This window comes from Lagopus leucura, unplaced genomic scaffold, assembly GCF_019238085.1.
Source record: "Lagopus leucura isolate 7727_CA_CO unplaced genomic scaffold, USGS_WTPT01 Super-Scaffold_100001, whole genome shotgun sequence".
Classification (NCBI taxonomy): domain Eukaryota; kingdom Metazoa; phylum Chordata; class Aves; order Galliformes; family Phasianidae; genus Lagopus; species Lagopus leucura.
The window spans coordinates 41,977,302-41,993,933 of NW_024962262.1; the positions used below are offsets into that span (position 1 = coordinate 41,977,302).

At 37.0% G+C, this 16,632-nt stretch overlaps 1 protein-coding gene across 1 annotated transcript in view; it reads right to left on the reverse strand.

The window, feature by feature from the left end:
• The window catches only part of MYO16 (myosin XVI), a 258,883-nt gene that overhangs the window by 57,208 nt on the left and 185,043 nt on the right, over nt 1–16,632 (reverse strand). The window contains exon 27 of the mRNA XM_042867357.1: nt 2,713–2,812. Within this exon, the coding sequence (XP_042723291.1) occupies nt 2,713–2,812 (100 nt within the window). The remainder of the gene's footprint in view (nt 1–2,712; nt 2,813–16,632) is intronic.

Here is a 16,632-nt window from a genome sequence, read left to right on the forward strand (position 1 = left end):
TCCAGTACGTCACTGCATGACAATAAATGAGCAAATAATGTCGATTTCCTAATATAAAGGCCTTAAGATGTTCTGGAGAGCAGCTCAAAATGCAGCAGCCAACACTCCCAATCAATTTGACTCTGAAGTTACTAGATATCATCTTGCTCCCTCCTCTTACATTAACAGCAAAAACTCTTGCTGACTTCTCCAGGGGGTTAAACAAGTCTATTATTTTCATTCTGTCTGGAACAGGAATGGCTTGTTTTGATTTACAGATCTGATATTCTTTTACATCAGTAGCACTTAAAAATCACAGCAAGTAGCTAAGCTTGTCATGATCGGGTATATATTTAAACAGAAAGAACAGTTCATCTAGGCTGCACAGAGAACTAGGATGCAAAAGCAGCCTTTCATTAGTAGCTCTGCATTTTTATAATTTCAGTAGTTAAGCACATGGTTGAAAGTACACTGTGTGTCAGCTTCAATTAAACAGCTCTTTTATTGTTCCAGTTTAGTTATCTCCAGCTCAGCTTACTCAAGTAATAGCAACATTTCATAAACCTATCAACACTTCTCTAATAAACACTTTCCTCTAACACAGAAGTTGCCGAATCAAGCACAAAACCCTGGCTAGCACAAAACACTAGAGCTAGTGCTTGCTTTAATGCCTGACTAATAGAAAGAAATAAACCAAAATCAGATTCTCGTATTTGATCTTCACTTGCCCTCAATTTTTAAACAGGCCACAGTACTTAGAAGAAATATTTTCTGTGAGTAGGGTTTGAATGTTGCTGTTCTGCAAGCTGATAAAACATTCTCCAAACACTAGTTATGTGAGAAAGGAAAGATAAATTGTCAAGCAGGAAATAAATGCAAAAAAATCAATTTCCTTTACTCCTTTTTGGGAACTCACTTCAGAACACTGATTTGCTTTCCCCTCCTTCTCAAGTTAATATGACTTCTCACAAAATGAGGTAGTCAGGTACATTATCACAAGGAAGTTAAATAGCGTATCACCTAGATCCATCCAGCTATAAAATCCAGGTTTTTTCTTCTCCCCAACCCTTCTGTGGAGTTATTGTCACGCTTGTCCTGTGATGATGACACATAAGCAGGAGGTTGATTTCAGATGTGTGTTGCTTTCTCCTAAACTTCATCATTCTCAGTGTGGATATTTTAGCTATCTATTTTTGGTTGATTTATCAATCCAAATCTGCAACGACTCTTCAGGGAAGTGCAGCTAGTGGTACTGGGGAAGACATTCTTTGACTTATTCATGAAGCCAAGTATCAAACAGCTTTTCAATCCCAGCAGTGAATTGTTTGCAGTAGTTACTGCTAGCAACAGTGGCTGAATAAACTGGTTATATATGTAAACCCATATCTCTTGGATGATTTTTACTGATGCACTATAAAATTACTTTTTCCTCTGGCTTTACTAGCTGACATCACCCTGGGTTCCTAGTTCTTCTTTTCCTTACTTTTCTTCCCCCTTATCCCTGTCTCATTTTTTTTTTTCTTTTTCCCTCTTTTCTTTTTCTTTTCTTTTCTAAGAGTCCCCTGCAGTAAAAGCATAGAGGAGACCACCCATGAAAATTGAAAACTGTATAGTTCATCTGCTTCTTAGTCACTGAGTGACAATGGTGTCTCACCCACAAGCACTCCTATTGTAATTAACTTACCAGCATCTCCTAAGAGTTTTGATCCTTTCTCATAGCACTAAGTCCAACTCAATCCTTCTCCTTTATCAACTGCTGTTGAAACATTTTCTGTCCATCTTAATGCTTAAATATTGCACATGGATTAGAAGTTACGTAAACTTGTTTCTCTAAACTACTACTCCAAAAGCATATATAAGCATCCTAGCAACTGGCCAGTCCCCAAACTCCACACCTGCCTCTGTAACTGGTCTGGATGGATGGTGTCTTGTGGTATAAATTTCTGTCCTAGGCTTGGAAAAGACCTGAGCCTGAAGTGACACTGCCTAGGAGAATGCGCTGCACTTTAAGTCACATAAAGTTTCCTTTCCGTACATTAGCTTACAGTGTGAAAGGGAACACAATTTTCTTCAGAAACCGCAAATAGTAAGGAATCAGTGATGCTAAATTACAAAGTTACCCTAAGAAGATGACAGACTACTCTGTCCAAATGAAGGTGACATCACATTCTGGTGAAGATTAACTGTGGTACAAATAGGAGGAGATGGGATGGCTTCTTATTCACTGTTTTGTACCTGATGTACAGTGATCCCAGTTACACAGCTCTACCTGAGTCCAGGCACTGGTGCCTATGCAGGCATTGACAAGATGGAAAGTCTTAAGTAAATGTTTTCCATATCCCCTATTACCACAGCATTTAGTACAGCATTTATTGTAGAATTTCACATGAAGAAAATGTTTGTAGCTTTTTTTTTTTTTAATAATTCAAGAACCATTGAAGCCTTAAAATGTGTTCACCAGAAACCTTTAAAAATCTGAATACAAATTTATAAAATGTACATGCTTAATTGAACTCTTTTTCTTCCCACAAGCGTACACTGATTTTTTGACACAGTGATCACAGCTACTCATTTGCTAGAAAACTCAGAAAATCATCTTGATTCTACTCCAAAGCATATATTAAATGTCAAAAGAATATACTGTTGCAAAGGATCTGGTGGCTTGCCACAATGGAAGTGACTCAGCCAGCTTGTTTAAAGAATGATATTTTAATTGCTTTGTAGATCACAAACCTGCCAGCCTTGTAATTTACACTGCTGGAGAACAAGACGACATCTCTCCTTGGCAGACAACTTCTTCTCTCCTGCTGCTGTATCAGCCAAATCTTTATACCTAGAAAAATCAGCAGAAGTAGAGTTACTCTAATGTAGGCCTGGTTGACATTTTTGCAGACATTGTCAGTTTTCCTTTGACTTTCAACACTTTGATATCCAAACTGGGAGCTGAGGATTATGCTAAGGGTGAAGTAAACCAGGAGAACAACCACATTAAACCTTTCATATTATTAGACATGACATTGGTTAACACCGGTGTGGAAGTGAGGCCTAAAGCTGAGATTTGCTTCCTGTCAGTTGATTTGATGCCTCACAGAAAATCAATACAGAAAGAATGCAAAGCCTTACTGACTGATATCTGCTGATATCATCGGTACTGAATTGGGCCACTGAAAAGGAGAAAGTACTTTTTCCAGTATCTGTTACATGACATGGCTATTAAGAAGTAATTGAAAAGAAAGTGACAATAATAAAACTGTTTTCCATCAATCTAAAAAGAAAATTGTCTTCATTTTGAAGGATTTCAATGAAATGCCTTGTAGCAAAGAGACTGGAAGGACCTTGATCATTTGCACTATTGGAAAGATCAAGAAGAGATTTAATTACAACACCAGAGTACCTTCAAAGCATTTAACACTAGGTGTTAAAATGCTCTTTTATGTGCCAGAGTAAAAGGAAACGATTTATACAAAGGCAAATAATGTACAACATTCAAATTGTAACTTATTACAACATACTCCTAGGGAAATTCATGAACTTTCCACATCCTGATGCCACATATTACTATCTGTTCTTGAAGGCATATCTCAGTCTAGATATAACTGGATTTAATGAACTGGAATGTTTTTTCATTACAAAAAGCCAGTTTTGGAAAGGCAAATGTGTCACTTATGATTAATCTACCAATGAAACAAGGTTACATTCTGAAGTTAGTGTGCCAGCTACATTTCCTGACATTTAATTTGTTTAGTACTTCAGCAACTGAAAAGACCCATAACTCTGGTACAACCCAGACTTGCTGTCCTGAGCCCACTCGCACATCCATAGCAGGCAGAGCTGCAGGGCTGGAATGACTCCATGGACACCAGTGGTCTCAGAAGCCATAGACCCTCCAGAGCAATTTCCTCAGGCAAACCGCTGTGAAGTCAAATTGAACCTACACATCTAGAGTCTTCGAGATGCACAGAGCTCTTGCAGTCTGGAAATGTCAACTGGTTTGTAGAAATCCTGCCGAGGACTCTACGCCTAAGCCTACACTAGTAAATGCTATGTGAGAGGAATTGCTTCTCAAGCCAAAGAAGTGCTTGGAAGAACGCTGGTTCAAAGGGGCCAATCTTCACCTGAGACTCTTTTAATTAGCCTTACATTTACAGTAGAAAACTGGGAACTCTAGTTTCTCAGTAGCTCAACTATGGTCCCAAAGACATTTGCTTGATGGATTGTTATTAAGGCTGTAACCATCTTGTTTCCATACTAGCATCAACTGAATTTTCTTAGAAATCATGGATAATCACAGGTATTAGAGAGACAAAAACTGGAAAGCTCAGCAGCTGCTGACTGAAACAAATACAATTATTTAGCAATGACTCAGAATCCATGATGAAAAAACTGTGAATGTGGCCAGTCTGAAACTCACTCACAGGAACAACCCAGAGAAATTTATTTACTCCTGAAGCAGCATCAAATCAGAATTTAAAAGGCTGAAATTCTAAGTTTGGTTCAGGTTTACTTTATAACCATCCAAATCATAGGACTCAAAAGGATAACCACTCTTCACAGTTTGTATTATACAAAAGACCAGACAAAAATGGTCTACTGATTTTCCCCAATCTTCAAAATATCTGAAATTCCACTACATCATCTTGAGAGTCCCATCACTGTTCACAGTTAACTTCTACCCCTTAGAGAGGCTCCTGGTCAGAGGAGTGTAGCTTAGTGGTTGTGGCAGCAGAGAAAGAGCTAACTATCCAGTTCCGCCACAATCTTCCTTTGTGAACATAGGAAGCCATTTCAAAAACAATTTACCCCTCTGTAAGATTAGCTATTGAAAAGATGCATTCCTAGTCTGAGTTAGTCAAATCATTCTCACAACAGGCTGCAAAGACAGGTACTTCCACCAGTGGCTTGCTGTGAGCATTCTAGACATTTTTCTTAAAATGAGAAGAGATTGCCCTCTGGAGGCACTCTTCTCTGCTGACCATAGATGGACTCAGAAGAGAAGTTTTTAGTAGCTCCGAGGGTTCTCACCTTTAGGTCTACTTACCTGACCAACTGACTCATCTGCAGAGTGGGGACTAAGAGAACTTCCTTATTTCTCTTGCCTGTATTTTTCAGATGCATTGCCTATCTGAGCACTTAGAATGAAAAAGCACCTTCAGGTTTGGTATTACCATCTGTCATTTCTGACCAATCAGTTTTATCTTGTCTAAGGCTGTTTAAAAAAACAAAACAAACAAACAAACAAAACAAACAAACAAAAAAAGCACCACAAAATCTGCAGGTATTTTTATATCCAGAATGTTTCCTGATTTTGTTATTTTATTCTCTACTGCTGACGCCATGGAAGTAACAGGGATGAGCAAACCACACCTGTTGGTGGCAGCCCAAATTTGTCATAGACAAATGTGAAGGTGTGATGATAAGCTTACTTGTTGTTGTTGTTGTTGTTTTTTTTTCCATTGTTTTAAACCTAATTTTAAATTAGTTAAAGTGTTAAAAATTTCTTCACTTACGGTTTAGGTACTTTTTATATTTTAACTTTGTTGGTACCCTCAGTGTTAAAAACAAAGCAAAACGAAATTGATAATAAACTGCGATGTACAGGAAGAAATAAAAACTGAATCAACAACACTATGATCAAAACACAGAATGGTTCATCTTTAAGATATCAGATAGTTTCTAATGTGAATGGAAGCTTGTGTTCCTGTGTAGACAAGATAATTTAATGTCCTGTAAAACTTAACGCTTTCATGATCTCAAAAATAGCAAAAAGAATTTACTATTTGTCATACTTACTGTATCACAGAAAATGGTAATAAAAGTATGAATTTATGATGCAGGCTTGCATAGATAAATTTGAGTTATGTGCAAACACTGGGGCTTGCTTCTGGGGAAATGCAATCTTGAGAGTCTTTGAAACCTTCCCTTACCAGAGAATTCTGCAACCAATGCAGCCCTAGTTCAGTCAGGTGAATGAACAATTGAGTTAAATACCAGGCTTCATCTCACTGACAGATCATATATTTTGCCCCACATAAATAACACAGAGAATATTTGCAAGGCATCAGAGAGGATCCTGAGGGACGCAGTAAGCTATCTCGCTAACAAAAAACTTAAGTCAAGTAAAATATACTTCAACAAAACATCCACTGGTGAATTAGCTGTGCAGACTCTCTTAAGAGACAATAGAAGACACGATTTGGGATATCCTGTTGTAATTTTGATGCTTAAAATAGGTCAGATAAATTGAGTACTGTAAGACCGTTTCTTTCCACTGAGTACAAAGACAGCATACACTCCCGACTCTAGCAAAGACATCTAATGTTAGACTGTGTACTCCTTTCCTAGGCAAGTCAAGAAGCTGATAAAAAGTAAGATGTCATGGCCTAGCCATAGCTAACCATCTACTAATGGATCCAAAACAAAATACAAACCAAGTAATTTAAAGGATTACACTGAATCAGCACATCTTCACCACCATGCAAACACCAATGCAGTGTGCATTAGGAAATGCAAGACCTCTTTGATTGTGCCCTCCTTCCATTTACAAGTTACCACCAGGGAGCTTTCCTCAGCTCCATCCTTTCAACAGGAAATCAGTGTGTGATTTCCTCACCTTTGTCCTTAACACCCTTCTGTTCCCAATCTGTCATTTTTACACATCTAAATAGAAGAAAGACTTTAAGGCTAAACATGCTGGCACTGTGAGCATGCACTGCCAGGCTGGCACCCTCTGGTGTTTCAGAAGCTGTTCTCTGACCTCTTCTCTTTCACTTCTCATTGATGCTTTTTATCTGATCATTTTCTCCCTCACTTCCCTAAGTGCACAGCTGACAAGACTCAGCAGGCTGTTTTTTTCACCTGAGACAGAGTATTCCTGAGTTCAGGTTATGGCACAGTAACTCTCAGTAATGCTCTCAGGCTCAGCGCACTAATTGATTTACATGCAGTGTGAACAAACAGGCTGTGGGGCTGTACTCCCAGTTCTGTATGTACACCAAATCTTTAAGCGCTGGAATAAACACCACACACTTGATTTCAATAGCACATCAACGTAATAGAAGATACTAATGGAAAGAACACTGCAAGTGCAAAGGGCACAAAAACAAGCAGCTCCAAATCAACAGCTTACATAAACCACATAGATGTCCTTGGACTGAAGCCTCAGAACTACTTTGTTTTATTTCTTTAGTATATGCCATTCTTTCTGTAAGGTCTTTCAAAATGACAAAGTCAGAGATACCTACCAACTGCAGTCTAATGTCCGCTGTCAGAGGATAACTTTTAATAACAGGTCTCAAATCCTTCCTGAAAGCAACTCCTTCTCTCCATGTCATTGTCTTGCTTCAAAAACAAAACCACATATGGCAGACACTGAAGCTGCCTTATAGCAATTCTGAGTAAGGCAGTTTTAAGTGTTAAATATCCAAACACAGCTTACGCACAAAAAAAGTTGGTCCTGACAGTGCCATTCATTGTATTGCAGTTTGCTCTTCTCTTTCTTGCATTTTTTACAATGTATTCTGTTCGCCAAGTTAAAATAGCATGATTCAGTAATATCTATTCAAAAGGTAGCTAATAAAAGAAGGCAATACAAATTAATCTGGATCATGCTAAAAGAAATGCAAAAATTGTCACCACAGAGGAATAAAAACAGGTTGCATTGCCACGCTGAATTCTCTTTTCTTCCTTACTAAAATTCTTTTCTTTCTTTGACAGTCAGTAACAGCTTGATGTATTGTTATGTCTGTGAAATATGTGAAAGAGATGGACTTTGTTCGCAATACTTGTCACTATATGCTCATAACTCAAGCTCTTCAGTTTTGTTTGTTCGGATTTGAGGAGGATCGGGAGAGTGGGTTAGGCATGGTTTGTATTTGAAAAATCTATCAAGTAAGAGCTGAAATATCTACAGGACCTATTTACTGCAGAAAGAGGGTAACTACAGGATGTCTGGAAATTTTTCAAGTGATAGAAATCTTGTAAAGACAGTCACCAGTAAAGAATAGGATGGAATTTTGATTCAAGTTATGTATGTACAAAGGATACACACTTGTTCCAGTTCTCTGTGTTATATCCCCCCCTTTTTTTTTTTTTCTTAATTAAAGGAAGAACCTAATTATTTTTGAAATATGAGTACAAGGGAAATTCCAGCTAATTAGAAAAGGTGAAATAGACTATTTTCATTTCCAAGAAAAGAAAAGAAAAGTTATTCAGCCAAATATCTGTACAATACACATAACACACGCAAAAAGCTTGTTATCCAGCATGATTAACATATTAACATCTAAATCAGGTATTCAAAATTTTGGCCAGAATAAATCCATGAATGGAATGAAGAGAAAGATAAGTTTATAAAGAACAGATTAGAGTAGACAAAATAGATTGCATTTGTGGCTTTTTTTTTTTTTATAGAAGTATAAAAGGGCTATAAGTTTCACCTCTATATGAAAGAACCATCTTTGGACTGAGTCTGCTTCATGCATACTTACAGAGATAATCCAAATTGGTGTGGACATGAAAATACATGCATGAAGTGCAATTTGCCTGACAGGTACGAAACGATGAAGAAGTATACATGGCAATACACCAAAACTCTACAGTAGCTGCCTACTGCACGAGTACAACAGTGTACAACAACCTATAAAGCAACCCAGGACCAAATTGCTAGATGTGAAGACCAATTACAACTAAGAAAGACATTAAAATTTAAGTCATTCTGGAAAAAAAAATGCGAGCAGTTTTATTTTCTCTGGGTTAACCTGATAGACAGACATTTGTAGGCAGAAAGAAATCTGGAAAGCAATAGCGCTACTAGTGACCTTACAGCAAACTGCCCAGTTAAAATAGCTTAATTATGGAGTTTTTAATAATGCCACCAGATACCAGAAACTTTTCAAGTGATGAGATATTCTGATTTCCTCCTTCAATGATTAAAATTTCATTTCTTACATAATGGCAGACAACCATGTATAACATACCTATGGAAAAGGGAAAATATACTCAGGTGACATAAATGGTATGTAACTGAGAAAAAATAGCAACATTAAGGACCAGGAAACAGAAATGGAAATGGCTCAGAAAATCTGCAGGGCAACATTTTACGGTGACCTACATGTGGGTCAGCCATTTGTCTCAGTGCTGAGTTTGGCTCAGCACAGACTTTTGACGGAGGATCTGGGCCACGAAATTCATTGAATCAGAGTAACCTTGTGCAGGAAAAATCCATCTGGAATATTTTAATTTAGACTAAATAATATATAAAATTAAAATCTCATATAAAAAAAACTACTTTGTGAGGGGTGACAGACAAATGACTTACAAGGATTTTTTTAATTTCCTAAATGTTATGGGTTTTCTTTGCATTAGGTTTTGTCATCCTCAATCTTTTCTAGATGTCCAAATATAACTTTCTGGAGAGAAGAAATAATGAAGATATATGTCTTAATCCTAGAATATTTATTCATGTACTTCACGTAATTAAGCAAGGGTTTCCTCATCTCAGACAGCAGAATAATAAACAGACTGTTCAGCTCTTGAGATTAGTGGATTCGGCTATGCAAATGAAAAGCGAATTCACAACACCTGCTAAAGATTTGCATTACAATACTTCCGCATCATCTTACTTAAAGCTGACATTCCCATTCAATCTAGATAAAACAATGTAAAAAATGTATCTATTTAAAGTAGCAAAAACTGTCACTGAATCAGAAATCGAACAATCATTCTTGTAACACAAACACCTTCAATTCTATACCTTCAATTCTATATGTATAGGTTTACATTTACCTCCAGATATAAAAGCCTTCTCCACAGCTAACTTCCTTTTCATGCTTTGGCACTCCTTAGAAACACACACAGAGCAGGAAAATGCTTCCCTGTATGTACAACATACTGACTACAGAACAAACTTAATGTTATCAGACTCCTAATTTGATTCTGTATAACAGAGATGATACAATAGTGGTGTAGTGAAACCAGTTTCCCTTCTCCACAGACACTGCCATGTGAAAACAGGGCACCAATAACAAAAGTCCTGCAAAACTCAAACATCTAAAATGATAGAAAATCAAAAGCTATGCTCTTTCAAAAAAAAAAATCAAAGTAAAAACAACAGAGATCAGAGCAAAGGAATTTCTGGGAGCTGGAGTCTAAACATGACTGAACAGACAGGTAAATTTCTGCTGTTTCCTACCTCAGAGGAAAAACCTGCCCTGTGAGTCTGAACAACCTGGCTGCTCATGCTATAAGGAAACATAAGATGACTTTTTTTAAGATCACAACCCTACAAGGCAAGGCCTTTGGTGATTACCATAGTTTTGCACACATGTCTTCCAGGAAATTCATGGCTGGGCCTCACCAGCAGGCAAGTGTTAGGCAGGTTAGGATAGAAAGTCATTCTTCAAAGAGCACAGGACAAGGCCATGACTGCTGACAGATCTGAACAGTCATGGATGTGATATTACAAGAGAGGAGAAATTAAGAAAGGACTTTAAAACGGTCTTCCGAAAAGGATGTGCTTGGGTCTGGCTCTTGTCTCAATTTTTGAAAGACTGAAAACCTGCAAATAGGTTGTGTAAAGCAAAATGAATCATGGCGTGTAAAAATGTAAAAATAACTTTCAAGGAAAAATACACAAGGCCTTTTCAGAAAGGTGATGAGACTGTGAGCTGCAATGCTGCAGCCAAACTAGGCTTGCACAGTTTCCCATTTGGTCTCCTGTTACCAGAGGGACTGCTTCTTCCTTGGTTCTCTGGTTGCCAAGAAAGCAATTCCAAGTCTATGTGGAAGAACACTGAGATAGAAACAGAATGCAAAATCAGAGTTAAGGGAAAGAGGAATAAAACTGATGTTCCATCTCAATGATTCTTTATTTCTTCTTTGCTTATTTTTTCTCTTTTGTGCAATCAAATAACAGAAACACACTAAGTCCTTCTGAGATGGTTTACTAGTAACTCAGAAGAGGTAAATCAAGATTGTGAGGAGGGTTTTGGGGACCTGCTTAAACCATACAGGCAGAACAGTTACTCTGAAAGATCATCACCACCTATATGTCTTCTGTGAGAGTTTCCGTTGTGCCCTCTGAACACAAGGAGAAGAAGTATCACTCTGGGTAATGGGGATTCTTCTGGCTCACAATGTGTAACAATTAGACAAATTGTACTGCTGAAAAATCAGCATTTTCCAAGACATCTGAAGGTTGCTCCCTTGGGCTGTTGTATCAGTACTAGAACAGATTCTGCTCTCATTTACTGTTGAGTACAGCAGGGATAGTTCCGTAATCGATGATATTAAATAAATGCAACACCGGCCTAAGAAAAACAAAAACAAAAAAACCCCACAAACATCCACTGACTAATCTACATATCCCTTGCACTGGATTTTTTTTTGCTTTCAGATGTCTCCAGTATTAACCACCTACTATTATTCTGTCTGACTATGAAGTCTAGCTTCAGGAGGTCTCATTACAGATTCTTGTGCTGAAGATTAAATTCTAAAGAATATCAGGATGCAGTTAAGGAGAAAAAGGGTGCCATGAATATCTGAGTTGAGTGGAAAGAATTTAACAGCTGCAGAACCACAGAAAGAAAAAAACAGCAGGAGGGTCACCGTGGCTTCTGACTGTGGGGCAGTTGGAGTGCATTTATACAAGTTTGATGAGCACACAGACCAGTCAAAAGCAACTAATTATATTTTTCTAGGGACCAAAAGCACACAGTTATATTTAATTAATCAATGAATGCACAGAAGTGATTTTAAAGCTATACAGCAAAATTAATTTACCCGTGTGACAATTTGCACCATAATTAGATAATTCAAAGTTCCTGCACAGTGCTATTAGCATAAACTAATGTGTTCACAGTTACTTGCTTAAAATGTTTATTTTAAAGATAGCTGTTTGTGTTAATTTAGTAGAGTTAACATTTTAATAGGTATTTCTTTTAAAGGCTTTCAACATATAAGGATTATTGAAGGGATCAGTGGTTGATAATATTTTCCTTTAACAGGTTTATTTCTGTGGCAGGTATTTAAGTGAAGTACCACATATAAATCCATGTCCATTATCTTTGTCATTAGAGGCTGTCAGCAAATTGTGTAGTACTCAGGAACTATTTTGATTGAAACAACAAAGTTCTGGAAACAGTTGACATTATTTTTAACATTAACAATTGATGTTATAACAATTCATGTTATTGTTTTAGACACAGAGATTTGGGGATCCTCTTGGGATACGGCTCAAGCACCTTCAGTATTCATATTTGCACTCAAATATTATTTTACTTATTTTTATAATCCATTTTTTTAGGTGGAACCTTGTACTGTGGTATTTTAGTGTTCTGTGGAAGCATGATTAGAAACAGCAAGAGTTTTTAAATTCACAGATGTAAAATACACATAAGTATTATAAGGACAACATGGAGGGTTAATTTATGATTTAATAGATGTTTAGTTAACTCTAAAGGATGAGAAATGTCAAATTCAGGCAGTGGAAGCTGAATGTCAGTCCAGAAATACCATGAGAGGCATATAATCTGGAAATGAAATAAACATTTAAAAAATCCAAAAACATTTCTTTAAGTTTAAGAAAATGACTGGAACTGCCAGAACAGTTCAGCTACAATTGTGTTTGCTGGAGTCCTTTTATATTTATAGTTGCACAAGAAAATGAATCTAAATAAGAAAAAAAAAAAAAAAAGAAATGGTGGAAAACACCCCCACCCCTAGCATACACACAGGAATGGAGAGAAAAAAAATACCTTAAGATTCTCTTTGAAAAAATGCAAAAATATGATGTGCTCTATTGCACAAAAAAAATAAACTCCATGTAGGAAGTTCCACTAAGATTTATACATTCCAATACAATCTGACATATAAATAAAACTGAAAGATTTTTCAGATTGGACACCACACATTCAGAAGCTACAAACTGTCAGCTGTAAAACTGACCACACCACCTTTACTTCCCTGTATCTGTGTATTTTATTACTGAGTTATACCCCACCACTCAAGGGACCCCTGTTCATGCCGGTCTTGCAGAACTCTAAGTACACGACAAACACAAATAACTCAGCTGACTTCACTGAAATGACACCAGAATTTACATCCAATTACAATTGCTTTACAAAATGAGGGCTGAATTATAAAGCTCCAAAGATGCCTGGAAAATGCTGAAATTTCTCCTTCTAAATAACAAAGCTAGACACCTCAACAACCATTGAGAAGTCTGATAAATTTTTCTCTTATACTCATTTGTGTACTGTGTCAGTGAGCCCCAGAAACACCAACTGTTTTGTGACTGTGACATGTCGCATGAGGACTGCTGTTTAGCATGTACAATACTGCTTATTCTGCAGCCAGGAACCATGGTTTAGCTTCAACAGCTGCTTCTGCCTTAACTTCAATATGTTCTCTGTTTTTTTGCTGGAGCCCTGTTAAAATTCTTTAATTCTGTACCTTGCTGTAGATGAGATCCAGACTGACCCTGTGAATAAACCTAGAATAAATACCAGATAAACCCAAGATGACCAATTTGAATCATATCCTAGAAGTACTCATTTCACTCTAAGTCTAATCTAATTAGTTGAGTCCCTATATGCACCTGAAGAAACCTAACATTAACCAATTTATTTTCTGCATTTTCAGTATTAAAGATGAATAGCATAGAAAATGAAGTCAAGCAGCTGCAAAAAAACACCAGTGAATGAGGTAATACATAGTATTCTATTAATGTTTAGTATATGTTTAACATATACAGATACTTAGTTCATTCATAGAATTATAGAAAGACCTTAAAGATCATGGAGTCCAACCACAAGCTAACCATCCTACCCTAACTCTAACAACCCTCTGTTAAATCATGTCCCTGAGAACCACATCCAAACGGTTTTTAAACACATCCAGGGATGGTGACTCCACCACCTCCCTGGGGAGCCAATTCCAGTGTTCAACAACCCTTTCTGTAAAGAAGTTTTTCTCATTATCCAACGTAACTTATCCTGGAGCAACTTGAGGCCACTTCCTCTCATCCTGTCACTGTCACCAGTGAGAAGAGATCAACCCCACTCTCACTGTAAGCACCTTTCAGATATTTGAGGAGAGCAATAAGGTCTCCCGTCAGCCTCCTTCTCCCCAGACTGAACAGCCCCAGTTCTTTCATTGTCTCCTCATAGGCCATATTCTCCAAGCCCTTCACCAGCCTTGTTGCCCTTCTTTGGACCTGCTCCAGCACCTCAATGTCTTTTCTGTACTGAGGTGCCCAAAACTGAACACAATACTTGAGGTGAGGCCTCATCAGTGCTGAGTTCACGGGCAGGATGACTTCCCTGGTCCTGCTCACCACACCATTCCTGACACAAACCAGGATGCCGCTGGCTTTCTTGGCCACCTGTGCACACTGCTGGCTCATATTCAGCCGACTGTCCATCAATACACCATCAGTGCACCATTCAAATTATGAGAGTCAGATACTACTAATATCACACTGTACAATTCAAATGGCCTACAACCTCTAACACAGTCCCAAATATGGAGTCACATCTAGGCAAATCCCTAGCTGATATACACCAACTACACCTCATGCAGTTTGCCAGGAAGATCATCAGTGGACTCTCAGTTCTGCTCATCTCTTACAGTACAATCAATCTCTTACATCAGCAGGATTTAACAAGAGATTAATAATTTAGCTTAATTCTGAGACTGCCATAAATTATTCCAAACTGCACTTCATTATCAGATAGGTGGGCAAAAAAGCACAAAGATGATACACTTAAATGCCCCCACTGAATTGCAGTTAGAAGTACAGTCTATTTGCGGTTAGGTTTGAGGACAAGGAGTACTTATAAGAAATAAAGTAATAAAATAATACAACAGTAAATAAATAAAATCAAACCTTCCTTTGTAGCGCAATTGGTGTTCGAACTTCACAGAAGTATCTTTACAGAAATATTAAGGTTTCAGATTTCTCCATTTCTTTGTGGACATATGTTTTTGAAAGCCCAAGGCCAAAGTTTGACTCTTACACTTAGGTCATCAGATTTTCTTGTACTTTTCATCTAGCCATACATGAATAAAATGAGTCTCCTCCAAAAGACCTCCATATTTTTAACACTTTAATACTTCTGCATAATTATTAAGGCAACTTCTATATAGAATTTGATAATTACCAAAACTGCCAAAAAGATCACAGCATTAAGCTTTGTTGATGACCTTCATTCTTCACTAGAAATTAGTCATTACCGTTTTTATGAATTTATGTTAAAAGCACTCTCAAAATGATGGCTTCAAAATACTTCATTTACTCATCTTTTCTTGCATTTAAAAAGAAAGACAAACAAAAACACTCATCCTATTTATTCAATCAATCAGAAATACAGCTTCCACCTCTAGGTCCAAAGCTGCAATCTACACAATACTGATACCTGCTTGGTATAAATTGATACAGTGGTACCAACTTACATCTACTTTAATGCAATTCCGCTTTTTAACAGCAGTAGACTATATCTTGTTCTCATTGCAAGCATTTAAGTTACCATGGTGCATACCAATGCATTGCTCTACTACAAAATTGATTGATATTACTGTATAGCAAACAATAAAGCTAAAAAGGCCACTCAGTGTGATGACCTATCAGCAGATTGCAAAGTGGGCATTCTCACTAATGCCCTGCTTAACCTTCTTAACTTGTTCACAAGCCTCTAAAATGATTTGCTGCATTTTTTTTTCAGTTCACAAGTGGTCATGATGTTACACCCTCCAGAGGAAAAAAAGACGGAGGGAAAGAATTGAACACCGCAATGCTTCTGAACAAAGAGAATTCAGATTTGCAAAGATAAGTCCTACAAAAAATCCACAAACATAAACAACACATTGGTGCAATGCTGTATCAGTCAACACTGCAAATTTGATCAAAAGTTTGCAATAGTTATTCCTAATGGCTTTATGCCATTTGCAGAAGGACAAACGCTACTACACAAATGCAATGACATTGCCATGAACTTAAGCTTTCATGTTAAAAAAAGGCTCCTCTTCAGAATAATCTCAGCAAAGTTAGCTGTCTGGATGAGTTAGCAACCATTATGTTCTCTGAAGTCATTCTGGATCTTGTGCTAGTCCACTACTAGAGCATTGTGGTATCAATCAATGCTGCCTTGAATAGAAATGCAGACTTAAAGATCTGTGATTAAATGTAACCTCTACAACCTTCATACTCAAAATGAGGAAAAACTGTAATTAGAACAGGTTTTAAAAATACTTTTTTCACTCTCACTGCTAATATTACTGTAAGAATCTAATATCATTGTGTTCCATATGTTCTTTCCAAATATTTCCAATTAAGACAGATGTTTTGCCATCTAATTTAAAGTTACTTTTAAAGAAAAAAAAAATAAAAACAAACAACAAGAACGTTAATACTTATTAACATTCTATTTTCAAAGCATTATATTCTTTAAGAATTTTTTTAATTGATTCCACATGGATTAATTGTTACAATTTAGATATTCAACATATTCTGTACACAGCAAAAAATAAGAGTTCCCAAATTAATTAATTAATTAATTAATTAATTACATAAATAAATAAAGGAAGAGGAAGAGGAAGAAGGTCTAGTATTATGTCTCCAAACTTTGACATAACTCTGTTTTCCTAGTTAGAATAAGC